The sequence below is a fragment of the Scyliorhinus canicula genome, chromosome 8 (genome assembly GCF_902713615.1).
Source record: "Scyliorhinus canicula chromosome 8, sScyCan1.1, whole genome shotgun sequence".
Lineage (NCBI taxonomy): Eukaryota > Metazoa > Chordata > Chondrichthyes > Carcharhiniformes > Scyliorhinidae > Scyliorhinus > Scyliorhinus canicula.
In genome coordinates this window covers 97090075-97117602 of record NC_052153.1, presented here as the reverse complement: position 1 = coordinate 97117602, position 27528 = coordinate 97090075, and the positions used below count along the sequence as shown (strand labels likewise).

Genomic DNA, 27528 nt, shown 5'->3' with positions numbered 1-27528 from the left:
AGAAGGCGCCATCTAATTCCACCAAGCAGCATATTTAATTTGTGAGACGGCAGTGAATGAAAATGATGTTCATGTCACTGTCAGCGTAGTACCCAACGTAGACCCACCGTCAACCTATCATTAAAGGGTTGTCGGGAAAATTACAAACTGCTTTCACTGACAGGAATCCGACTTTGGCCTCTTTCCAGATTTTCCACTCCCATCCGCCATGAAACCCACAACAGGCATGGTGGGAAAATTCCACCCATGGACACAAATATGTCCACACACCTGTACATGTACACACATAAACAGAATTAATCTGCTGGAAGTTATCAACAGTTTCCAAGACTGTGGTTATTTGGGTTACAATGCAATATGCTCCGATGCGATTTTGTGTAATCTGCCAAGGTAACCTTTCACATTACAATAATTGAGGTATTGTATTTAATGCTAATTCCGGTTAAATAATCATAGTATAGAATAAGCCTTCATATTGGAGACCAAAAGAAGTGTGAAAATAATAATAATATTTATTAGTGTCACAAGTAGGCTTACATTAACACTGCAATGAAGCTACTGTGAAAATCCCCTACTGGCCACACTCTGGCGCCTGAACACAGAGGGAGAATTCAGAATGTCCAATTCACCTAACAGGCATGTCCTTCAGGACTTCTGGGAGGACACCGGAGCACCAGGAGGAAATTCGTGCAGACACGAAGAGAACGTGCAGACTCCGCACAGACAGTGACCCAAGCCGGGAATCGAAGCAAGTCCCTGGCGCTGTGAAGCAACAGTGCTAACCACTGTGCTACCAGGCTGCCTAGTCCTGCCAACAATTCAATTTTTTAATAAATCAGCAAAGACGATTATGGCTTGAATTCTCAACGTGATCTGGAAGGGGATATGAAATCCGCCTCCTTCTGCAATCAGCTCCTGACCTCGATTCCTTGCTGGCCAGCGCTGCTGCTGGGGAGGGTGGGGAGCAGAGGGGGGAGGACAGGCTCCGGGACAAATGAGGGTGCGAGCAGGGGGTTTAACATTTTTTAGGGAGCTCCCCGAGGCTACCAACAGGTATTCTGGAGCCTCAGGGAGCTGCATTTACATTCTGTGTGTTGTACTGCATCAGGAAGGCATTCTGATGTTAATGTTCACATTATGGCATCTGGACTTGCAGCCCATGTCAGTCTGCCCCAACCCCGGTTTTCAGTGTATTGACAACAGTTCATCTGGTGGCAGTGAGTGCCCGCAAGAGATTGTGCTGCCGCAAGATGAGGCGAGGAGGCCACCTCACCTCACCCAGAAGGCCTGGACAGAGGTGGAACACCTGATGAGTGGACATGATGTTGCTCATTGGACATGGATCCAGTGCAGGAAAAGGTTCAAAGGCCTTCTGCATCTGCTGGAGTGAGTATTGGGTATATTTGGAGTTATGGATAGGTGCAATTGTGGGATGGCAGGACTTGTTGGTGCTCACGAGTGTGAAATGCAGAATGTAAAATGGTGCATCTCACTATGCCTTGAAAGACTAAATAATTAGGCCGCATGGATGGATTGTATGTAAGGGTGAGTTGGGGCAATGTGATGGGCACCTGAACCTGGTCTGTAGGGGAAGGCTGCTATGTTCTGGTATGGGGGGGGGGGGGGGGGGGGGGGGGAGAACCTTGAGAAAGCACTTTTGCCCTTACAAGAGAACAGGGGTCATAACGAGCAGGAGGGAGGTGATCAGGTGGTGAAGGAAGCATTGAGTGGTGTGTGAGCATGGAGCCAGGTCCAAGGCCTGGGTCTCAAAGGAAGATGAGTCCAGTGGACAGTGAAGAGATGACAGAAGGGTGTAAGAGATGTAGGGCAGTGTTTGTTAGACTGAGATGTGAAAAGCAACTGTCCCCATTGGTCTTCCATTCAGAACACCTTTCTGAGGCATTATGAGAAGCAACCAGAGTGTACACACTGTGACTTCATTCGGATGATTGCCAGAGACCAGGACAATGCTGAGACTGAGACAGAAGACGAGCCTCTGGAGTCATCCATCAGGCAACAGATGCTGGATGTTCAGGGGATGCACGGGAATATCTGGCGGAAGTCCCTGAGGACCAGTGTGCCATGGTCTCTGTCTTGAAGACGTCCATACGGACATGAGCACTGTTTTGAGCCGGAGCTCTGAATGTACAGCCTTCTCCATAGAGAGAATCATGCCTCTCATAAAGGGCAGTTCGAGGAACTCAATCAGAGGTTGTTTGGGGTTACGTTTAGACTTGCAAGCCCACACACTGCCAGTGACCTCAGCAGGTCAATGCCAATGTGAGAGATGGATGAGGTACCTAGTAACTCTGCCAGCTGCCTGTTCATAGATGATGAGCAGGGAGGTTCAACCAACCTTGTGTTGACAGATGAGTTGGAGCTCAGATCTGTGGACTCCTCTTTGGGTGCTAAAAGTTAAAATCAGTGGTGGCGCACAAGTCAGTATAGCCCCTATGCGGTGAGGGACATGCCCAGCTATTGCTCTTGGCACTGCCAACCTGGCGCCCTTTATGTGTTGTGATGGGGGTCCTCGGTATCCATGGTGGGGTGGGGGTGGTGTTTATTTCCTGTGCAGATCGGAGCACCATTTAAAGATGGCACCCTGATCTCCATGGTGCCGGTCTTGCCTAAGTACTAAGTGCCAGAGAATCTGGAGAGAAAACTCAGTCATGCAGCTGGAGAGCTATTTGCTGGCTTTCGTTCTGACACTGACACATTTTGGGAAGATTGCACCCCATTTCTTTATTCCTTGATGTTTACTACGTCTCTGAGTTTTGCATCATCTGTAAACTTTGAAATTATAGTCTGTGTGTCTAACACCAAGATACCAGTAATATACAAGGAACACCACTTTAAACTCCCAATCAGTTTGAAAGACAACCATTACTCTTTCCCTTAGCCAATTTAACCTGTGCTGCCTCTATACATTTAAATCCATGCATTTTAATTTTGTTAACAAGTCTATTTGGCACTTTGTCAAATGTCTTTTGAAAGTCCACATACATAATACAAATTCTCTCCAAAATGGTGAAAGTAATAGTGAATGGTTGTCTTTCAGGCTGATTGGAAGTTTAAAATGGTGTTCCCTCAGTTTTAAGACCACTATATAATACTGGTGTCCTGGAGTTGGATACACAGAGCTACATGAAAGAACACAATCGAGTTAACTAAACACTTTTCCTTTAATAAATATGTGCTTCATTTCATTTTTTTGTCGATACTTTCCCAAATGTTAATCAATTCTGGCCCAGATTATTGTCTCTGAAATTTCCACCACTTCTGTCATTTAGCAGACTGGCCTTTATTGTCAGGTTTATCCCTCACTGTTTTTTTCCAAATAGGTCTGTAAAATTTACACACATCATGCTCCAAATTACTCATATTGTATCCCAAAATGCTATTTTCTGAAAGATCAAGGCACCCTTCCATCATCAGTAAATATAAGACAACAGAAGACTGGCAAAAGATGGCCTGTTTTAGACTATATTTTGAGATTCCAAAATTATTCTCTTCTGGTAGCTAATAGTGAAGTATGACTTTCACAGAAAAGAATGATAATGAATAGAGGAAAATATACACCATGTTACAACAAGGTCACTTTTAAGTAAGTAATTAAAGTACATTTACAGATTATGCAAAACTCAGAGACGTAGTAAACAACAAGGAATAAAGTAATGGGATGCAATAAAATATTTCCTTAATGGTAATGTTTTGAATATGATATTCATAAATTATTAAAAATAGAAAACTCACATAGTTTATATGCAGTCGAGCGTACAGGTATTACGAAAGCTGTAATGCAACTTCCTTAGCCTTTAAGATAAACCATTTACTGTCCAAATTATTCTGATATAGACACATTTCTTCACCCAGCGATTGTGACCTTGTGGTTGGTGATGGTTGTGGAACTTCAACCATCTGAGCACAGGAGTTCACAGTGACTTCAGAAATATGCTGTTCTTCAAGAACTTTGTGATTCCCTTACTACTCATTTTAGCACTGCAGAATAGGGATTTGTGCTCATTTCAATCACCGAACAGTATGCTTCTCTAATGATGACTTAAAGTCAATTATATTTGTCCTTCACGGTGACACCTTGGAGCTCCCTATTTATTCAGATAAGTGCACAAATTGCAAAAGGAATAATGGTGCCAAACAAAGACCATCTTGGTTTAACATGATTTTAACTTCTAGGTTAATGTATATTTTATGACTCAAGCCCAACCATCAAGAATGCAATCTCTCTTTGAAACTAGCAATAGATACTGATCTACAATTAATTAGTGTTGAGCATATGGCTTCATCATTCATCCTTGAAGTGAAAGTTAGATATGCCAAATATCAATGAGCTCTGAATACTATAATAGGCATTTATAACAGACAAAGAGCAGTGATTAAATCCAAGCGTGGATTCAAATATAATCTCATTTCATGTGTTGCCTTTATGCGCGTGAAAACCGAGAGGCGACTGACAGAAACTTGATTTAAAAAACCCGAAGTGCACTCCTCGGAATTATTGGGAATAAACATGTTGAAATGATTAAGTGAACCCACTTTGTCGCCTTCTTCCACATCGCAGATCTTCTCTCCCGTGGCAGGGTTACAGGTTGCGAATTTCTTGCCGCTGCTGGAGCTGTGCCAGTCGTTATTTATAAAGATCTACAATAAAGCAACAAACAGCTAAAAGTGGGTAACGATTCAAAACAACACCGCCGGAAAAAAAAAACGGCTATCGCCAAACGCCACTGCGCAGCTCGCTTACTACTTTCCTTTTGCTAGTTGAGCGCAGCCTGGTTTTCCGGACATGGGGAGGGGGCAGAAATACCAATGTGTGGATCCTCTGAATACTTACAGGTTGGCCTGCTTTTCTACTTCATGCTGCACTTGATAGAGCGACACATGGGTCAAGACTCCTTAGATTCATTTTTTTCGCCCAGACGCTCCAAAACATGTTTTGTTGATGTTGTTTTAAGTCGTCGTTGTTTGGGAACATGTTTTGTCTTGGTTATCAAGAGAAACTTTAATCTTCCAGTTGACTGCACCGGTGAGATGAGGGGTTTGCTGCCGGCTGCCCGCTCTGCAGCTCCGGCTGACTGCAGTCCCCCCGCTCTCCCGCACGGGAAAGCGACCACTTATTGTTGTTTCAATAATAACACTGCGCTGATATTCACCGCGGTGATAACTACTGTTTTACCATCATCTATTCCGCTACGACACAAACTACACGTCCTAGGCCCGGCAATAGTTCTGTTTTTTTTGGTCATGTTCGCATTCCACGTCCCGAGCAGAGTTTCTGGTTTCAGATTTGAAACGATGTTACAACACGAAATAACAGATTGTGGGGGTTGGGGGGGGGGGGGGGGGGGGGGCTGCAAGTCGGGCAAAGTTGTCAGTGTTCAGATTTAATTGAAAAGCACTCACCTTGGTGTGTTTGATTTCCACCTCGGGAACTGGCACGGGCACATTGCAGGAAGCTGGAGCAGGACTATCCTGGTCTGCACTCATGTTGTGCTTGTTTGCTTGTGTTCCTGGAATAGGCACAGTTCAAGTTCAGGCACCACAACGCTTCCTTTCCTTCCAAAATAATAACTTGCCAACAAAACAACAACAAAAAAACAAGTTTGAAGCACTCTCCTGCTCTTTTTGTCAGCCACAAGGTGTTGAAACAGAGTTAATAAACACCGCTGTCATTCTGAGAACCGATTGGCTGAGAACACGGTACAGTACATTGGCACGTCCAAAGGGCAAACCCCTACCTCTCAGTAACAGCATATAGAATAACCCAAGTCACGGCACATTGAAAACCATCTGTGATCATTACAATAATTCCTAACAAGTTGAGTATTTAGCGTGATGGTTAAGTAGAAGACAGCCAAAGTCACGGAAGCATAGCACATAAGCAATCTTGAAAGATCTGTGTTAATAGGTAATTAAAAAGTTCATAACTTTATTTGCCCCAATGCATTGAGCTATGATACAGTTTCGATTCTTTATAATCAACAGATCAACGCATATTTATGGAACTGGGATCATCCAGAACGCCATTCCTCTTCCTACCTTCATAGGGAACTTAGTGTCAATTCTTTAATTTCTTACTAAATCGCCAAAATTGAGCAACTCATGATATTTGCACATCTGTCAGATTTTGATTCTTCTCACATTTGCACTTAGACCAATGATAGCTAATTGCAAGTACGAGTACTTTTACTTGATAACCATTCATGAGGTTTTTGGCTGTGCCAATTGATGGAACTACTGGATCTCCCTTCCTTGTGTTTGAACTCTTCCACTTTGCCACAGCTCCTATATATAGCCTTGTTACCTTGCCATAAAACTTAATTGTTAGAACTTGCATTTACTTGACTTCCATCACCTCAAGATGTCGATAAACACTTCAGAGTCAATCAAAATATTTAATGTTGTAATGCAAGAAGCATTTTTGTACACATTTCCCGTACCAGCCTCCCCGAAAAGGACCTGAACAGGTGCCGGAATGTAGCGACTAGGGGCTTTTCACAGTAACTTCATTTGAAGCCTCCTTGTAACAATAAACGATTTTCATTTTTCACATCTACCTCCCACAGTAATGTGAGAGTAATCAAATAATCTGCTTGTTTAGGCATGTTGGTTCAAGGACAGCTACTGACCATAACATCAGGGAAAACTTCCCTGCTCTTCTTCAAGGTGGTTTCATTGTATTGATTACATTTACCTGAGAGGACAAAGTTCAGGATTAAATTCTCATCTGAAACACAGAACCTCTGAATGTTAGCCTGTAGGTTTTGTGCTTAAGACTCCAACTGAAGCTAAAACCTTCTGACCCAGAAACTAGAGTGTAACCACTGAACCATAGCTGGCATACGGTCATGACACACGGAATCTATTCAAGGATGTATTTACATAATATCTTAATTGTCATTTTACCCTTCATGGCAAAACAAAGTCTGGGAGTATAAATCTGGATTCAGGTTCACACTTAACCCAGGATAGTGGGAGATTCTTAAGGGAGGTAATTTTACAAAGTTTGACACTGAATGAAGTATACCACTGGTGGGTGTCCACTCAGAATTTGAAATATCCAGGTTTATTGGACCTTATGGATCTTTTTGTAAATCTGCCTGGAGTTAATTTAAACATGCACTGTCTGGATACTATCATAATTCAGCAATTCCACATGATTAAGTATTTTAACAAATGTGACTACATATGTTTATTTTATGCTTGGGTTAAACAGAAGAACTAAGTAACATAGAAATGTTAAGTTCAATCCACATTTCAGTATGACCTTCACAACCAACCTACTTTTTAACTTTGTTATGATGCCATGAAATCATTGCCAGTAATGGGATACATTATATATTCCCATTTTACCTACGGTCATTGAAGCAAATTGCATTGAAGAAGGCCATATTTGCCTCCTAGCTCCATTTAGACCCATTCCACACAAATGCACCCCGTTGCTCCACACAGTTTCCCTATAGTCTATGAACCTTCTGAATTTCTCTAAATTAAAATGAATTAAACATTTCATTTGAAATTTATGCCTTTTTATGAAAAACAGTTGGACATTTCTCTACGTAAAAGTGCTTTTATAAATGAAAAGTACCATGAAATGTGGTTCTGTCGTGCCAAGTTATTTGGTGCTGCTACAAATGCTATTTTGGCTCAAAAATGCACTTCTACAATTACAACCAGAAGCATTAGAAATCAAACAATCAATCTGTGCATGCGTGTACATAGCTGGGGCTAGCCTCACCAGATGCCATTTTGGTGAAGGCATTAGTGAGCACAGAGAGGAAGTCCAGTGGAAGTATGCAGAGTAAGCAGATTGTGATACCAATCCGTATGTAACACTGATTTGACAACAGTGCCACCAATTTGGAGTTTAGCACTGCAGCTAATACAACCAGCTCTTAATCTCTTACAACTGAGCATGCTTTGAACAGCAAGCTCGACGCCCAATCAGTGCTTTTTAAAGGGACCATCAGTTACTTTAAGGTTGGTGGCTGTTTGATTTCTAATGGTTCTTGCTGTGATTGTAGAAGTGCATTATTGTTTCCGGAGCTGATTAAAGTTGCTAAAGTCTGCAGGGAATGGTGCATGAATCAGTTGTTGCCAGACATAGGTGCAGTCCTGTGGATTACAACATGGCGCAGAGCAGGACACATTGCTGGAAGAGAGAATCAGGAATGGGAGAAATGTTTCTTGCAGGGAGCAATTTTCTGACCCAAAGTTCGGAAAGGAACAGTGTGCCAGATGTTTCTACTTCATGAAGGACATCACCTTCATTGAAATTTCTCACCCACTGCAGCTGGAACTGCAGTCTCAAAACAAGGTGAACTAGCATTGACAATGACTGTGAAGATGACAGTAACTTTACAAAGGAGACAGACCCAAAAAGTTAACTCTGTTTCTCTCTCCACAGACACTGCCTAATCTGCTGAGCATTTTGTGTTTCTATGTCCAGCATCCACAGTATTCTGCTTGACAATATATGGCCCCTTCCAGGGTGGAATGTATGGCCCCTTCCACTTCCTGGTGTGCGTCTCAATGCACTGTATCATGCAGACAGACATCCGGGAAACAATCATTATGCCTTTATTCTGAGGAAGTCTACTGTACCATCTGCCTTTGAGCATGATAAATCAGAGGGTGTCTGCTGGGCAACAGGGACTATCAATTGCTTGAAGATATGGTTCATCACTCCAGAGTATAATCCATGTTACAATCTCCATAGAGATTGATATCTTTTAAAGAAATTCAATCTTCCAGTTACTAGCTGAAAGAACGACAAAGCAATATTTCAAGTTTTAAACTGTTACATATCTTTAAAAGCATATTGGCTAAGCACTATTTTCTTTTGTAGGCAACTTATACTTTATACTCATCAGACATCACATTCCCCATTACCTATTACAGTCTTTATAACAAGCAGGCTGCAGTTCCTTTCAACCTCCAATGATTCCTATGGCCCCATTTTGCTGAGTAGTAACTTTGAATGATCATTTCTAGATGTTTTCTTCAGTTTTCAGAGAGTTTCTTAATTATATCATCCGCACTAAAGCCTGTTCCAATGATTCTTCTTTCCTCTGCAATGCGAGGACACATCTCCTGGAATCTTTATAAGGGCACAGGACACTTCTCTTGGACTAGAGACCATCTGCCTCCCACATCTGGCTTTGCTAGTTTTCAAAGCTGAGCAGCTGCTTCTCTCTGCTAACCACACAAAAACAGCTGTCTGTCTGTGATATTCATTAATTTGTAGGGAAGCCTGTAACCTGACCTGAAAAATGACTTATTCATTCTCTTCTCCATAGCAACATGAAAACACATTCACTTGAGGGCAGCACAGTAGCTCAGTGGGTAGCACTGTTGCTTCACAGTGCCAGGGTCCCAGGTTCGATTCCCGGCTTGGGTCACTGTCTGTACGGAGTCTTTACATTCTCCCTGTGTCTGCGTGGGTTTCCTCCGGGTTTTCCGCTTTCCTCCCACAAGTCCCAAAAGACATCCTGTTAGCTGAATTGGACATTCTGAGTTATCCCTCTGTGTACCCGAACAGGCACCAGGATGTGGCGACGAGGGGCTTTTCATAGTACCTTAATTGCAGTGTTAATGTAAGCCTACTTGTAACAATAAAGATTATTATTATTATTTGAACTCAGGTGAAAATATGAATTAACTATCTGTGAACCCCCCTTCTCAGTTTTGAAGTAAATAGCAAATTTACAGCACAATTATCTACAATGGTGTACTTTCAACACCTTTCTGGGACTTTGGGAAACTCAGTGTCTACTCATTATAAATTTAGAGACTGTTGCCATTATCTCCAAGTGTAAATACTGCTGCATATGCTTCTCAATAAAACAATCTAAGCTTTCCTTTTATCTCTACCAATAAAATCACCCAGGTTTACTGTCAGGCAGACTTTAGAACAGGCCACGTGACCCCACTATTTAACTTTAAATTTGAAGGTACTGTGCCAAAACATAATTATCTCATAAATCTCATAATTGTATCAATTTGCACATAATAAAAACCATGCTGTCACGAGAAATTAGACCAAGCTGACAATTTGGGTGTGTAAATAATACTTTTATTGCCTGGATCATACACGAGGAACCCAGCAGTACTTGACAGAGCACATGTTATGATTTGTGGTGGTTCTTTGCGATCATGAAAGCATAATCCATATCATAAGTTGTACAGTGACCAACTGAGGAGGAAGAAGAGCAATTTTTGATTCATAAAAAATTAGCATGCAGACACAATAGGTAATTGGGAGGGAAAGTGGAATGTTGGCTTTTATTGCAATGAGAATAGAGTATAAGAGTATGAAAGTCTTACTACAGCCGTAGAAGGCATTGGTGACACCACACCTGGAGCACTGTGTACAGTTTTGGTTTTCTTTCTTAAGGAGAGATATATTTGCATTGAAAACAATTCTGAGATGGTTCACCAGGCTGGTTCCTGGGATAAAGTTGGTCTGATGAGCAAAGGTTGGACCTGTGTTTATTGGAATTTAGGAGAATGAGAGATGATCCTATTCAAACATATAAGGTTCTGAATGTGCCTGACAGGGTAGGTGCTGCGAGGATATTTCCTCTTCATTGCAGACCACACATGCCTGGTGTCTCAGTATGTGCAGATATCACTTCTAAGCTGTCTTCTAAAGGAGACACAGTGTCAATATCTGAGCTGGTGGCTATGAATGTGAGAGAGGGTGTCTTTCTTCTTCATTGTGGTATTCCTCCTTTCTGCCTTTTGCTATCCAACCATTGCTTGACAAGTTGCGGTCCTTGAGTATCTAAAAGGAGAAAGGGACAAGGGTAGGGCTGTGGTGATGGGAATAGGGTGTTGTAAGATGTATCTGCTTGTAAACTTAGAAGATATTTTGGCATGGGAAGGAAGTGAGGTTTGAGAATGAGGATTAGCTATGAAGATAATCTCATCTTCTATTGTTTTCACCATGTTGGCAACATGGCCTCAGTCATGGCCACTTCAATAATGGCTATCATTGTCCTCCATCAAGGCAAGGACTTGCCCCTTGCCTTCCCTCCTCCAGCTATGCGCCACTTTGTTCTACAAGAGAGAGGAAAATGTGCCAGCGAGTGCGCTTCAATTGGTTTGGATAATGTCTATGGCTCTGAGATGTGAGTCTATGGCTTGCAGCTGTGCTAAGCATGTGAGGGTGAGGTCAAGCAATGAACGTTGGGTACGAGTTGAGACGGAGATTGTTCAGGGGTGTGTGGCTTAATGAACTGTGTATCAGGCTAGTGAAATAGGTAGTGAAATATAGCATCTGAAGATATTTTAACTGAGCGTGATCATGCCTGTGAGGCCATCTGAGAGCGGGACATGTCCCGCAGCCCCTCATCAAGATCATCCTGTTACTGAGTAACATCCACCAGCGAGTTGGACATTCTGCCGAGATCCTCAGCCATGGCTTTCACCGACTTCGCAATGCCTTGCACACCTTCACTCATGGTGCCGACGACGTGCACCAGGGCCTCCACTAGCAGTTTGGCCTTGGTGCCACGCATTGCCAGCGACATCTCCACATCTCGCTATGGACCTGCTGGTGTGTCGTTGATATCTCCCTCCGAATGTCCTGACCGCTCCCTAATGTTTCTATCAGCTCTGGATAACCCTGTACCAGAGGCTCAGACCAGGCTCGGATCCAGCTGGGTCCTGGGTTCCAGTAGACCTCCAGATGCTGTCTCGCCTGGGGGTTCCTGCCTTCACCCGATGTACACCAGCAGCTGTGTGGTGCTCACCAGATTTTCGCCAGAAGCCTGACAAACATTTCCCACCGAGGTGCTTGTATCTGCGCTGGTGGAGGGTGGGGTTGACAGCTGTGACCCATCGATCGTGCCTACTCACCTGTGCTGCCCAATGTACATATCGTTAAATCTCGGGGCCGGTCTTCTCGGCGCTATTATTGTGAGCTGGCTGGCTTTGGCTGTGCAAGTGCAACTTAAGTGCTGCTCGACCTTGTTAGCAGGGTGCTGGTGAGTATGGTCCCGGTGAATCGGCTGACGAGCCTTCATTTGCGACGAGAAGTCCGTGAGGCCTCATTAAGTGAACGTTGAATTGCGTTGCTGGCCTTGCTGGGCTGTGCGCTAGGAAGCTTGTGACAGTTCCTGCTCGCTACCACACTTAGAAATCTTTCTGGAGAATCGCGGCCACTATCACTCCTCCTCCTACACCAACATATCCAGGCATTCTTTGACTCAATTCTCTGCTATGATATGCCATTCCTGTCTCTTCCTGAGGTCAGAAACAGTGGTAAAATGACTTCTCGCACCTACACCAGCCACAATATACTTCCTCTTTAAGAGACGTAGACAGGCTATAAGTTGTGCAGGCTAGCTTTAACTTATGTTCAACTCTCACGGTTTTGCACCCTGCTCATGTGTTCAGGCACTCAGCAATGTGCTTAGTGCTGATTGCACACTATTAACATTTAAAATAATAGGGAGCATAACGTCTGTGGGCTGCCTACATCGGAAGCAACAGGTGTGGGTTAATTGCACGTCATGATCCTCCTGCCTGCTTTCAGCAGTTATCAAATTTCAAGACCAAAATGTCATTGTCTGTGTTCATGTCACTGTATTAATCTACTTTATTATACACCTTTGTAAACCCTTCATCCTGCTTGCAAATTATGACTATGGCGCACATCAAATGGCCCATTAGCTGACGCTCGTCAAATTCTATTGTATATGAATTCTTTGCACTTTCACATTATCCCTTCATGCCCACTTTTTCTTTTAGACTAAATGATTTGATGCTATGGTTTTGTGTCAGACTGAGTTCTAACCCTAGCATTTTTTTTTGTGTGTCAATAATTCCTCTGGGCTAGATTTTATGCTCCCTCCACCGGCAGGTTTGAAGGCAGGGGGGGGGGGGGGGGGGGAGGGGGCTTGTAAAATCCAGGAGTTGGCCTTCCCGCTGGCTACCCACTCACTCCTGACTTATATGGAATTTTACAGGGTGGTGCGGCAGAGGAAAGACACGGGCCTGCCCTTGGGCCTGATAATGGCCTCTTAATGGTCGCATAAGAATTTTTTTAAAGAAGCAGGAGTAGACCACATGGCCATCAAACCTGCTCTGGCATTCAATGTGACCTTGATCTTGCCATATCTCTTTATTTCCTGAGAGATGAAAAATATATCCATCCCCATCTTAAAGGATGGATAGAGAATTCTAAAGATTCACAGCTCTTTTCCAAAAAAACATAAAAACAACATTTCCACTTAACATTGAGTTTTGGCGGTGAGACCCACGCAGACACGGGGAGAATGTGCAAACTCCAGATGAGCAGTGACCCGGGACCGAGATCGAACCAGGGTCCTGAGATCCACAACTCTTTGAGTGAAATAATTTCTCCTCATCCCATTCAAAAATGATTGACCCTTTATCATGAGACTGTGCCTTTATGTTTTAGATTCAGAATTATGTAAGTTTCAATGAGATTGCCTTCCATTATTCTAACTTCCAGAGAATATAAGCTTAAATACTCAGCCTCTCATAATAGAACAGCCCCCCACCCCATCTCAGGGAATAATTTAGTGAAACTTCGAATGCAAGTATATCCTTTCTTAAATGTAGAGTTAAAACTGCACACAGTACTCCAGATGCAGTCTCACCATATCCTGCACAACTGTAGCAAGACGTCTTAATTCTTCCTTGTAATCCCTTTGGAATAAAGGCCAATTTACCTTACTAATTGCTTGCTGCACCTGGATGCTAACTTACTGCATTCTTTGTACAAACACACCAAAGGCTCTTTGAACATCCACACTTACAAGATTCTCACCTTTAAAAAAAAACTGCCTATTTATTCTTATGATGAATGTGCATAACTTCACTCTTCCCTATATTATACTCCACCTGCCATCATGTTGCCGACTTACCTAACCTGTCAATATCTCTTTTCAGCCTCTCTGTGTCCTCCCAACAGCTTACCTTTCCATCTAGTTTGGTATCATCAGCAAACCTAGGTACATTGCGTGGGATTTTCCACTTGAGAAAGTAAGTGTTGACGTCGGGACTGAATCGGTGAACTTCTATGATAACTAAATTGGCGCCAGTCCCGGAGCACATGAACATTTAATGGGCTAACGCCAGTGCCACGTTGAACATGATTGGTTCCAATGAAAAACAGTGTCCGGTTTTCTGGGGTCAGGATTGACACTTGAGAGGCTGCAAAGCTGCAGCCACTTATTGGCACTCCACAACCTACACACACTCATCCCAGCCAATAAAATACCAGCATGTAGAGCGGCACCCCCGTTTTGCAAATGCTGAGCTGGAGAACCTACTCAACATTGTAGAGGAGAGGCAGGCCAACCTGTTCCCCAGAGTGGGAAGGAGGCTGTCACCCACCAACGCATGCTGGACCTGGGTGCAGGTGGCAGAGGCTGTGAGTGTGTGGGCCCCACCGCCAGCACTGGACAGCATTGCTGAAAGAAGCTGATGACCTCCTCAGGGTGGCCAGGGGGAGTAGGCAGCACTGTGTCCAATTCCAAACACCAATAACTCCCCCCCCCCTCAACTGGAGGGTGACCGAGCCCCACCTGCCAGCAGTATGCATGCTCCACACACTGCACCATGTGCCCAAACCTATACCAGTTGCCATGACTGGATGCCCTGGTCATGAAGGCCACCAGCCGCCCACCCCCTATGCTGCCCGTTTCCGACGTCTAACACTGTGTGCTTTCCGTCTCCCTGTGCACTCTCTCTCTCTCTCTCTCTCTCTCTCTCTCTCTCTCTCTCTCTCTCTCCCCCCCCCCCCCCCCCCAGGAGAAGGTGGTGCATAACAGGAATGGGGAGGGAAAACCAGAGGGGGACCACCGGATCTGCGGCCGCTCCAGCCACGGAGCAGCAGGCACTGGACCTGGTCAGTGGGCCGGGAAAGAGTCACCGAGGCGGAGGTCGGCATCGGGCAACCAAGTGAGACTTCACTGCGGTCTGGTTTCCCATGGCATACGTGACACAACCCACACCTCTCCACACACCCCTCACCACCCCTCACCACACCCATATCACTCCCTCATTACTGCGCATCACCCCTACACCACCCCACATCACCCCAATCCACAATCCAATCATGCCTTTTGTCTTGCAGAATCACCTGGTGACGAGGCGGGCCCTTTTAGTGTCCCCTTCCCTGACCCCAACCCCAAGCAGATTCTAGCGACGAGGAAGCAACAGACAGTGAGGCAAGCCCCCGAACGGCAGCCCAAAACACCCTGGAACACCAGTCTGGGGACAACATTGACTTCCCATCACTGTTGTCTTCAACACCCTCCACCAACCCAGAGACACTCACTTCGGTTGGACACTTTAGTGAAGAGGCTCCCAGGGCACTACCTTGTGTGCAGCATACATGTGCAGCAAGTAGAGATAGGAATCCCCAAGGGGCAGACAGTCATGGGAGGGGGTGGTTGGCTGTAGGGTGGGGTGTGGGTATGGGGGTGGGATGAGATGTTTGTGCCATCTTCCAAGCCCCCTAATTGGTGAACCTGGAAGCGAGTAGAGTGTCCCATGCACACCGGCCCTAGCACACACAATGTGCAGCCTTCAGTGACTGCCACCCCCTGCCCTGCCCATCCTGCCCCCCTCCAGCACTTTGCTTCTCTGCTGCGAGATGTTGTGGAGGACACAGCAGATCACCATGATGTGGGAGACCTTTCTAGTGCTATACTGGAGGACCCCTCCAGAGCGGTCCAGGCACCTGAACCTTATCTTCAGGATGCCGATGTAGCGCTCCATCACCCCCTGGCCGTGGCATGGGTGTTGATGTAATAGACTTCCGCATTGGTCTCTGGCCTCCGGATAGGTATCATCAGCCATGACCGCAGTGGATAACCCCTGCCGCCCAAGATCCAACCCCTCACTTGGGGGTGCACCTCGAAGATGTCAGAAACAGTCGAGTGTGCTATGATGAAGGCGTCGTGCACACTGCCTGGGTATTGGGCCCAGACTTGCATGATGTGCAGCTTATGCTCACACACCAGCTGCTTGTTCAACGAGTCGAACCCTTTTTGGTTTGTGAAGATCGGTCCATCATGGGCCGGTGCCTGTAGGCGGACATCCCATCGATCACCCCATGGACCTGGGGAATCCCAACAATGGCCGCGAACCCCGTTGCTTGGGCTTTCTGGTGGGTTCAGTCGACATTGAATTTGATATATTGTGTCAACCAGGCATACAGGACCACCCTGATGGCGCAGATGCATCTGTGCACCGAGGTCTGTGAGATCCCTACAGGTCCCCACTTGACGCTTGGAAGGACCCCGTGGCATAAAGGTTCAGGGCAACCGTCAGCTTGATGGCCACGGGAATGGGTGCCCTCCCCCATACTCCAGCAGTTCCAGGTGCACCATGATCTGGTAGATATGTTGTACTGTCCCCTGCTCCACCGGAGTCTTCAGCGATATGCACGGTCCAGCAGATCCTCAAATGACAGGTGCTGCCAGTACATACGAGGCCTGACGTGGTGCCACCTTCCCACCTCCTCCTCGGCCAGTTGGCTGCATCCTCTGAGGCAGGCTCCTCTGCTGCAGGGTCCTCCTTGAGCAACTCCTGCTCATACAGCCTCAGTGCATCCCCAGGGCTGCGGTGGCTAGGATTAAGGCCACCATTCCTGGTTGGATTCCGAAGTCCATTGTGAGCAGCGGGTGTAAAGGCAGACACAATAGCATGGTGCGTACCCCCACGCGCAACCAGGTCCAACAGGCTGCACGGTGACCCCAGCCTGCACTGCAGCCCCTGCCCTCCTCATGTCATCTTCCTACGGCTCCCTCCTCCCCGTCCCCAGGCGCAAATACTTTTGTTCTCCCAGCACTCCGCCCTCTGCACCGCACCCCTGACCCTTTCAGTGCCCAGCACTCTGGCCCCGACATTTGTCCCTGGTGGCCTCATGCAGGGGCTACTGTGGGTGTTGCCCTTGGGTGGGCCATGTGATGCCCCGCCGGCAAAGTGGCGCTCGATTGTTGGGGTGGGTTGGTGGGGTGGGGGGCTGAAGTACGGGGATGTTGGGGTGGGCGGCACCCATGCAGAAGTTGCCACTCTGCGCAACTACCGGCCACAGAAAGACTGGATCGACTAGGCTTTTACTCACAGGCGTTTAGAAGAATGAGACAGGACTGCACAGAAACATATGAAATCCTGATGGGACTGAATAGGCTAGATGCGGGAAAAATGTTCCTAATGTTGTGGACGTCCAGAACTAGGGGTCACAGCCTCAGAATAAGGGGTAAATCATTCTGGACTGAGGTGAGGAGAGTAGGGAACTTGTGGAATTCTCTCCCACAGAAAGCTGTTGGGGCCGGTTCGTTGGATATATTCAAGCGGGAGCTGGACGTGGCCCTTGCGGTTAAAGTTATAGGGGTAGGGAGAGAAAGCGGGTGTGGGATACTGAATTTGCATGATCAGCCATGATTATATTGAATGGTGGTGCAGGCTCGAAGGGCTGAATGGCCTACTCCTGCACCTAGTTTTTATGTTTCTATGTTTCTGTACTTTTTTAAGTGCATTGTTAAGACTTCTTTAATAATAGATTTCAACGATTTCTAACAACTGATGTTAGGCTAACTGGCCTGTAGTTTATTGCTTTATTTTTGCCTCCTTTCTTGAAAACGTTTTAACATTTGCCAAATTTTAATATGATGGGACAGTTCCTGAATCGAAGGAATTTTGGAAAATCATAGCACATCTGCTATCTCTGTAGCTGTCTCTCAAAAACGTAAGCTATAGGCTATCAGATCCTGGCATTTGTGGGATTTTAGTCCCTTAAGTATCTTCAAAACTTTATCTCTATTGAAGTTAATTCCCCTAATTTCCTCACTCTTTTAACCCCTAAGTTATTGTCTATCCCTGGTATGGAACTTGTGTCTTCAACAAAATACCTGTTCAATGCTTCTGCCATTTCCTCATTTCCCCAAGATATTTTCTCCTGCCTCTGATTCTAAGGGACAAATGTTTACTTTAGTTATTCTCTTCCTTTTTATATACTTTAAATAGCTCTTCCAATCTGTTTTTATATTCCTGGCTCGTTTACTCTCATATTTCATATTTTTCCCTTTTTTTATCAACTTGTTGGTGGTTCTTTGATGGTTTCAAAAACGTTCTGAATCTTCAGACTTGTTACTGTTTATCGCAAGATTGTAAATCTCTTTTTAATCTTAACTTTCTGAGTGAGCAACAATGGGTCCTTCTGGATGAGATTTTGTTGCTCAATGGAATGTAATTTTGCTGAACATTTTGAATTGTTTCTTGAAATATTTCCCACTGTCAATTTACCTCTACACCTTTCAGTCTATTTACCAAATTAGCCTCAGCCAGTTCTCCCCCTCATATCTACTTAATTGGCTTTGTTTAAGATATTTATTTGTGATTGGAATGTGTCACTTTCTAACTTAACATGAAATTGAATAGTATTATTGGCACTATTTCACAGTGAATCTTTTACTTTGGCATTACTAATTAATGTTTAGCACAGGGGTAAATCGCTGGCTTTGAAAGCAGACCAAGACAGGCCAGCAGCATGGTTCAATTCCTGTACCAGCCTCCCCGAACAGGCGCCAGAATGTGGCGACTGGGGCTTTTCACAGTAACTTCATTTGAAGCCTACTTGTGACAGTAAACGATTTTCATTTCATTTCATTTCATTGGGCAGCATGGTTGCACAGCTGCCTCACAGCTCCAGGTACTTGGGTCAATTCCAGACTTGGCTCACTGTCTGTGTGGAGACATTCTTCCCGTGTCTGCGTGGGTTTCTTCCGATGGTCTGAGGTTTCCTCTCACAGTCAGAGATGCACAGGTTAAGTGGATTGCATGCTTACTTGCCTCTTTGTGTCCCAAAGGTTAGCTGGGATTATGGGGATAGGTGTAGAGACATGGCCTTAAGTAGGGTGCTCTTTCCAAGGGCCGGTGCAGACCTGATGGGCCGAATGGTCTTCTGCACTGCAGGGATTTTATTACACACTAGATCTAAGATAGCTTAATCCCAAGTCGGTTCAACTATGTACTTGCTCAAGAAACTGTCACAAAACCATTCTACAAATGCATCCTCCAGACCTTCTTGGTAGCTTAATTATCCCAGTCTATATAAAGATTAAATTCACCCATAATTATTACATTTCCTTTGTTACAGGCTCCTGTTCAATGTTCTGATCAATGTTATAAGTACTGCTAAGAAGCCTATAAACTACTCCGACCAATGTTTTCTTACTCTTGCTATTCCTAATTTTCAACAATACTGATTCTACTTCATAATTTTCAGAGACCAGATTGTTTCACACTCTTGTTCTTATGCTATCCTTTACTATAAAGACTATGCCTCTTCTGCCATTCTGTCTGTTCTCTCTGAAATATATGGCCGGCATGACCTCGCGCATGCGCGGACTGGCCGGTGTATTTCCATGTATGCGCAGACTGGTTGGCGTATTTCCGAGAATGCGCGGGGATTCTCTTCTCTGCACCGGCCCGGGCAATATGGCGCAGCCCTACAGTGGCCCGGTGCAGAGGAAAGAAGGCCCCCACGGAAACAGCAGGCCCGCCGGATCGGTAGGCCCCGATCTCGGGCGAGGCCACCATGCCCCCTCCAGGACCGCCCCAACACATTTACCTGCCAGGTCCTGCCGTGCGTGAGGTGAGTAATTCATACCGGCGGGACTGGCCAAAACTGGACGGCCACTCGGCCATCAGGGCCCGGAGAATCGTCGGGGTGGGGGGCACTGTCAACGGCCGGCACCCGAAAAACGGTGCCGGAGAATAAGGCAGCCGGTGTCGGGGCGGCGCGGTGGGATTTGCGCCTCCCCCTGGGGATTATCCAATCCGGCGCCGGGTCGGAAAATCCCGGCCCATATTTCTGTAATGGCAAATAGATCAAAATCACTTACCTCTATTTGTGCCACCAATTCAGTTAACTTATTGCAGATGCTTCAGGCATTCAAATAAAAATCTTAATTTTCATTTTTTTTACTTCTATTCCCTGCAATGACCATATTTGCTAATGTACATTTTCTGTTAAACTTTCTGTCCTTGCAGATTCTACTCTTCTTGCCATCATGATATTGTTCTGATACCCCAAATTTTTCTTTGGATATTTAAGTTTCACTTCACCTACACCCACCCCCTGCTTCTCATTTTGCCCCAGTTGCTATTTTACCCAGGGTAGTAGGAGGCTCAATTCAAGCAACTGGTCCATGAGCTTTATCTGCAAGGGCTGGTGTCGGGCAAGGGGAGGGATACAGATTGACAGATTCACTGAGCCCAATGGAGGTTGTCCGTGCTCCCCAAGGTCACACCTTTCATTTTGCCTTCCCACTAGCCTCTCAAACACAGCCCCACATCAAACTTGCTGAGGCCTGTCACCCTAATCCCAGTGAAATCCACCTCCCTCCATTTATCTTAGTGTCTGGCTCCAGCAATAATCTCCATCAGGAACTACCTATAGTTCTAGCAGTGGCCACTGCGCTCCCCTGGCACAACTGGGGTTACAGAGCTGCCTGCCACCTGATTGGACAGCAGCTCCAAGGCAGGATGTCCTGTCCCGGAAGGGGAAAATCCAGCTCCAGCCTATTGATGTCTAATTGCCTGTTAAATGGCAGTAGGGCAGCTATTCTCTCCGTGGGCGAACGTTTCACCAGCCTGTTAGTTGGGTGCATGTCATGTGAGAGTACCTTTAAGAAATCGATGTCTATCAGTGATGTCAGAGTATGGGTGGAGCTGGGCTGTCTGTCAGCTTTTTAATTTTGTTTTTGAGCAGGCTGCAGGGTGTGTTTTAGTTTTGTTTTCAGTGTTGGAGCTGAAGCCAGACAGAGCAGGTGTACTGTTGATCTCTCTGCCATCAAAAGACTATCTCTTGATAATTTGGTGAATTTTGAATTATAAATGTTCTCAGTAGTGAATGTAAACCTAATGTGCTCCTGTTAAAAGGTGTTTCTTTTGTCTTCTGGATGTTGTTTGGCAAGTTATTAAGCATTACTTAGTGTTGTATTCTTTGGGGGTTGTATTTGAATTATTGGTTGCTAAGATGTTCACTGTATGTTTTAAAAGGTTAACTTGAGTTCATAGGATAAACATTGTTTTGCTTTAAAAAATACCTTTCAATTTCTGCTGTACCACACCTGTAGAGTGGACCATGTGCTCCCCATACCACAATCTATTAAAAGTTGTGGGTCAGGAGAACTCCATGATACACTTTGGGGTTCTCTATACCCTGGTCCATAACAGTGCATAACGACCATGGTGTCCACGCAAAAGGAAAACAGCTGTAAAATTTGTAAATGAAGGGTACCAGTAAAACATGTCCAAACTGTTCTTCTACAACTTACTTAAAATGGAACTCTGGTATTATAGGTGCCAGTATTTCTGATTTTTACTGGGATTTGAACGTTTTGAGCAATTTTTGGCACAGCCCCCACTGTTAGCTCTAGAGCTCTCCCCTCCTCTGTAAGAATGCAAGGATCATGATGCTAACCTGCTGCAAGTCCTTTATGGAAATGGTATTATTGTAAACCATACACATTGGTTGGGATCTTTGGTTAGTGGTGAGGGTCTCACCTGCTGGTTGAGGAGCTGGAGTGAGACCAATGCTGCCTATTCTTCGGAAGACATTCAATAAGTTAGGCCAATCAGGCAGATCCAGGGACACCAGTGGGCGTTCCTCCAGAATCAAATCTCTGAAGGGAGAAGTCCCAGCTGCTAAGAGCTGCTAACCAATCAGAGGCCGGCGGGCTCCTGTGGTCAATAGGGCCATGCAAGAGGCTGTGGTTAATATTGGAAGGGCAACCCCCCCACCCCAGGAATCCCAGGATCGGAGTTCCAGAAAAGGGAGTTGCCGTTGAACAATATTTGATTCCCAGAAACCTACCCTTCAGGTGACAGACAGCCGCGCTCTTTTACCAGTCATGCAGGCGTACATTGGGAGGATGACCTGGAGCTGGTTTAAGCCAAGCAGCAGTGGAAAGTAGCCCTAAAGTGATCATTAGTTGGCCATTTAAGAGTCTTAATTGGTGGCATTGTGTGAAAATTTATCATTGGCTTTCCGGCCCAGAATTTAATTCTGTCAGAGGTGGGAGGGTGTTTAGGTATGGCATCACTCTGCCTAATTAAGTGGCCTTTCTGCCTCCAATTGGCACCTGTTTCCCTATTTCTCTAGGAATCTGATATTAAGAGCTAATTTATAATTTCCAAAATAGCACAGGTTTGTCCAGCCTCCAGAGTCCGATAAGCACAATTTAACAGGACAAAAAAGCCCTGTTTTGGGCACGTTTAGCAGGGTGTTTCTTGGCACCTGCAGGGCCGTGAATGACCCCGCTATCAAATGGGACTCTGTTTTTCTTTAGACCTCCACAAGGAATGCCCCGCCAAAGCCACACTTACCTTCATTTTAAAATGTCACCCCAATCTCCCCGATCTCTGGACCCCCTTCCGTGGACTCCGGATCCTGACAAAGCCTAAACTCAACTGTTGGGGGTCCTTGAACCCTGTCATACCATCTCTTAAGGGCAGGGCCCCCCCGGGCCCGATCCCTGACAGTTCCAACCTGGCACCTGGGCACCTTGGCACTGTCAGCCTGGCCCCCTGACAGTGCTCTTGCTAGCCTGGCAGTGCCACTCATGCACCCTGGCAATGCCAGGGTAGCACTACCAGGGCGCCTGAGTGGCAGAGCCAAGAAGCCCAGGTGGCAGTGCCAAGGGTCACAGTGGCAGTGCGAGGGTACTACCCTAGCCGGAGTCTGACCACCTGAGGACCTCCGATGGCCTTAGAGATCTCTCCAGGTATCTTTATGCCTGGTCCACCTTTGTGTGGACCAGTGCTAAATGGCTCCATAGCGAGATTTCCCAGGTGTAGGCGTTTGATCCCGAGCCTTGAGAGATCAAGCGCAGACCTATTTAAGTGAGCCTAACTGCAAATATGCAAATCTGGGTCCCTCCTAGTGAGGGCGAGATCCGATCGCGACGTCTTACGAGATCTTGCTCGATGTGGCAATGCAGCCCGAGCATTGAAAATCTCGTGAGAAGCCTCTCACGAGATTTAACAGCCTCATTGCCTCCCGAGTTGGGTGCAATGAGGCTGTTCGATCAGGGCCAGGGTATTTATGGATGAAACCAGCTGCTGGGCCATCTTAATTCATCCATTCAAAACCTATCCACATTCCCTACTTTGTTGTATCTAATTGTTTCTTTTTTGATTCTGTTATAGGCCAGGGTTTAGAGAACCCCAAAGTGTATCATGGAATTCACCTGACCCACAACTTTTAATAGATTGTGGTATGGGGAGCACAAGGCCCACTCTACAGGTGTGGTACAGCAGAAATGGAAAGGTATTTTTTAAAGCAAAACAATGTTTATTCTATGATCTCAAGTTAACCTTTTAAACCATACAGTGAACATCTTAGCAACCATTAATTCAAATACAACCATCAAAGAATACAACACTAAGTAAGCCATAATAACTTCCAAAACAACATCTAGAAGACAAAAGAAACACCTTTTAACAGAAGCAGATTAGGTTTACATTCACTACTGAGAACATTTATAATTCTGAATTCACCAAATGATCAAGAGATAGTCTTTTGATGGCAGAGAGATCAACAGTTCACCTGCTCTGTCTGGCTTCAGCTCCAACACTGAAAACGAAACTAAAACACACCCTGCAGCAAACAGCCTAAAACAAAAGTAAAAAGCTGACAGACAGCCCAGCTCCACCCACACTCTGACATCACTGATAAACACCCATTTCTTAAAGGTACATTTCTTAAACACGCATTTCTTAAAGGTACTCTCACATGAAAATTCCATCAATTCCATCGGGCAGCACGGTAGCATGGTGGTTAGCATAAATGCTTCACAGCTCCAGGGTCCCAGGTTCGACTCCCGGCTGGGTCACTGTCTGTGTGGAGTCTGCACGTCCTCCCCGTGTGTGCGTGGGTTTCCTCCGGGTGCTCCGGTTTCCTCCCACAGTCCAAAGATGTGCGGGTTAGGTGGATTGGCCATGCTAAATTGCCCGTAGTGTCCTAATAGTAAGGTTAAGGGGGGGGAGGTGTTGGGTTACGGGTATAGGGTGGATGCGTGGGTTTGGGTAGGGTGATCATGGCTCGGCACAACATCGAGGGCCGAAGGGCCTGTTCTGTGCTGTACTGTTCTATGTTCTATAATTCTATTTCTGCTCGTCTGCCCAGAATTGAATTCTAAATATTGATCACGCTCTGTGTTACATTGAACTTTCTGAGAACAAGTCCTAAAGTGACTTTTTACCGACACAATACCAAGGATTTAAAAACGTAAGATCTAGGAGCAGAAGTAGGCCGTACAGCCTCTCGGGTCTACTCGACCAATCAGTAAGATCATGGCTGATCCTTAGCTCCAGCTTTTCGCTCACAACCTTCTGAGGGGAGAAATGTCTCTTTACCTCAACTCTAAGTGTCCCATCCCTTATCCCGACACTTTGAACCCTAATTCTAAACTCACCAATCAATATTGTCACCTAGAAATCCATTCAATATTTAATCACATTCTCTGTATTTGTAAAATGCTAAATCTACTAAGTCAAAGGTTCTAGTCAAAGGAAAAACTAAAATTGAACATTGGCACCTTGTACTCCATACGAGTTGGAAAAGATTCAATAAACAGCCTACTAGGAAAGATTAATGGATAACAATTGAAGCATATTATTGGAAACCATTCAATAAAACCTTTCAGAAGTCTGAAGCAAAATCCTCGCAAGGTAAGGGACAAGTAAAAATAAGTAATTTAGAATTTGTGCTGTGAGAATTCAAGTTGCGAGAAATTGTTGTTTATGAATACGACAGCACTGCAAAATGTAGCTTTCAGATTCCCTCTGTGAAGATGTGTTTCAGTATTTAATATGAATTAATCTACTTTAAATTCATCATTTTATTTAAATGATGCTCTAATTATCATGTCAGGTCCCTGCTTATTTCGATAAAAAATGACATCCCACGTCCTTCTTTATACATTAGAACTAAATACTTATCATCACGGACTTCAAATTTTCGTTGTCATTCGTAGCCGTGAAACCTTCTTTCATTACCATACATGTTAACCAACTACTCTAAGCTTAAACCCAACATAGCTATGCCGTCAGAGACTGAGGTTAGAATGTGCACCGTGTCAACAGGTTTGTATTCCCTTCAAGAGCTTTAAAATGTAATAATATTTAATAGGGTAGATACTCTAATAAACTCACTCTAATTTAAAAAAAATATTCAATGTAAGTAAAGCAGAAAGGTTGAAGTGTAGGATAGGATATGGCAGAGTTCTGGATGAGTTAAAGTTTTTCAAATTAACTTACAGGATGTGGGCATTGCTGGCTAGGCCAGCATTTACTGCCCATCCCTAGTTGTCCTTCAGAAGCTGCCTTCTTGAACCATTGTAGTCTCTGAGGTGTAGGTACACACCCACAGTGCAAGTTTGTCTGTTTGTACATAGGGTAGGAAGTGGGAGAGAAACCACGAGTGCTTTAGACCAGCCAATCTGCAGGTAACAGAAGCATGGGTGAGGGCTTCAGCAGCACAAGAGCTGAGGCACGGGCAGAGGCAGGTGATTTTGCATAGGTGGAAATAGGTGGCATTGATGATGGCACAGATATGTAGTTGGAAGTTCATTCAGTGTTGATATGACATAAAGGTTGTAAACAGCCTGCTTCAGCCTTAGACAGTTTCCAGGTGGAGGGGTCAAATTGGTGGCAGGAGAATGGGGCTGTGTGACAGGGACTGCAGACAATAGCTTCAGTCTTCTCAATATTAGAAGGTTTTTCTGCTCATCCAGTAAAAGTGTCAGATGGGCAGAATAAGAAATTATCGACAATGGGCTGGATTCTCCATTTTTGATGCTGTGGTGTTTTACGATGCCAAAATCAGAGCCTAATCTTCAGCGATCCAGGGGCTGATGAGTGGCTAGCAGCCATGCCGGGTAAAACACCCGGCTCCCACGACAAAAATGGCTGGAGAATGGCCGGGTCCATGGGTGTACATGCGCGTGGCGACGACGTGCACTGGTGACGCCGTAAAACTTGGCGCCGGCTGTGTGCGGAAAAGACCTGCCAAATACTGCCCCCCTGGCCACCCATGGCCACTACCAGGCCACGCTCCACCAGTCTCCCCAGCCCTCATGAAAGGCCCCCCAGCCAGCAGCACGGCTCCCGGCCGACTGTGGCGGCGCTGGGCACAGTCCACATCCGCCACATTGGGTTCCCGACCTCTGAGGCCACATGTCCCCCACACGGTCAGAAACATGGCCCATCGGGGGCGGGCCTTCAGATGATGTGCCAACGCCGCTCCAATTGCGGGCGGCGCGCGATGCAATGGTGCCATTTCGGAGGGGGTGGAGAATAGAAAACTGCCGTCGTCCCCGAATTTGGGCGTTGGCAGGGATTCTCTGGTGCCCAATCGCCGAATACGATATCGACGTCGGGCATCGGAGAATCCTGCCCAATGGATGGGGTCACGAGAGGTGGGGTGAAATGGAGACTTTAAAAAAAAAGAAATTTAGAGTATCCAATTCATTTTTTCCAATTAAGCAGAAATTTGGCATTTCCAATCCACCTAGCCTGCGCATCTTTTGGGTTGTGGGGGCCAAACCCACGCAAACACGGGCAGAATGTGCAAACTCCACATGGACAGTGACACAGAGCCGGGATCGAACCTGGGTCCTCGGCACCATGAGGCAGCAGTGCTAACCAGTGTGCCACCATGCTGCCCTGTGAAGTAGAGACTTGATTCTGGAGGAAGGCCCACTGGTGGCCCTGGATCTGCCTGATTGGCATAAGTTCTGGCAGGTCTTCCAAAGAAAAGGCAGCACTGGTCTCACTTCAGATCCTTCAATGTCAAGTGAGACCCTCACCACGAATCAAAGATTCCGACCTTTGTGTGTGGTTTGACATTAATACTGTTTTGCTATGCTCTTGACGTAGCATAAGCTGCTTCCTTGATGTGCCCTCTGACAAAGGAAGGTTCAGACTTGGAGATAGCTTTAACACATTTATTAAACTGTTAATGATTCTCCTACTTGGATTCGACTCTCCTGTTAATCCTGCTATAGCTACTCAGACTGACGAACCAGTCTGCTACAGTCCACGAGGTGGGTTTGATGTGTTTCAAATCAACCCTGTGTACTCACTAAGTGTCTCCATTGGAAAGAGGAAGATCATGTGTGCTGTGTCCTTATATATGGGTTGGTGTAATACCCCCCTGTGGTAGTGTCACCTCTGTGTGTGTCGTGAATGCCCATTGGTCATGTCCTATCTCACTGGCCTATTGGTTGAATGTCTGTGTGTCATGTCTCTGGTGTTCCCTCTAGTGTCTAGCTAGTCTACGTGTATTTACATTAACCCCTTGTGTATTTACAGTGATGCATATCACCACATCCCCCCTTTTTCGTGTTACATATTTTCTGTAGTGTTAAAGAAAATTGAACAAACTAAGTAGATAAGTGATGATATATACAAATCATGATAACAGTGATCATTAAATAATAAGTCCAAATCTAA

At 45.5% G+C, this 27528-nt stretch overlaps 1 protein-coding gene across 4 annotated transcripts in view; it reads right to left on the bottom strand.

Annotated features, from left to right (window-relative positions):
• Positions 1 to 27528, bottom strand: part of LOC119970402 (retinal dehydrogenase 1-like) — a 177140-nt gene that overhangs the window by 106826 nt on the left and 42786 nt on the right. For 3 of the 4 annotated variants that reach the window (XM_038804964.1, XM_038804963.1, XM_038804965.1), the window contains 2 exons: positions 5422 to 5528; positions 4555 to 4659 (listed from right to left, as the gene is read on the bottom strand). In XM_038804964.1, the coding sequence (XP_038660892.1) occupies positions 4555 to 4659; positions 5422 to 5505 (189 nt within the window). In that variant the 5' untranslated portion in view covers positions 5506 to 5528. Of the gene's footprint in view, positions 1 to 4554; positions 4660 to 4852; positions 5079 to 5421; positions 5529 to 27528 lie in introns of those variants that run through there. The other variant, XM_038804966.1, reaches the window with a different exon arrangement.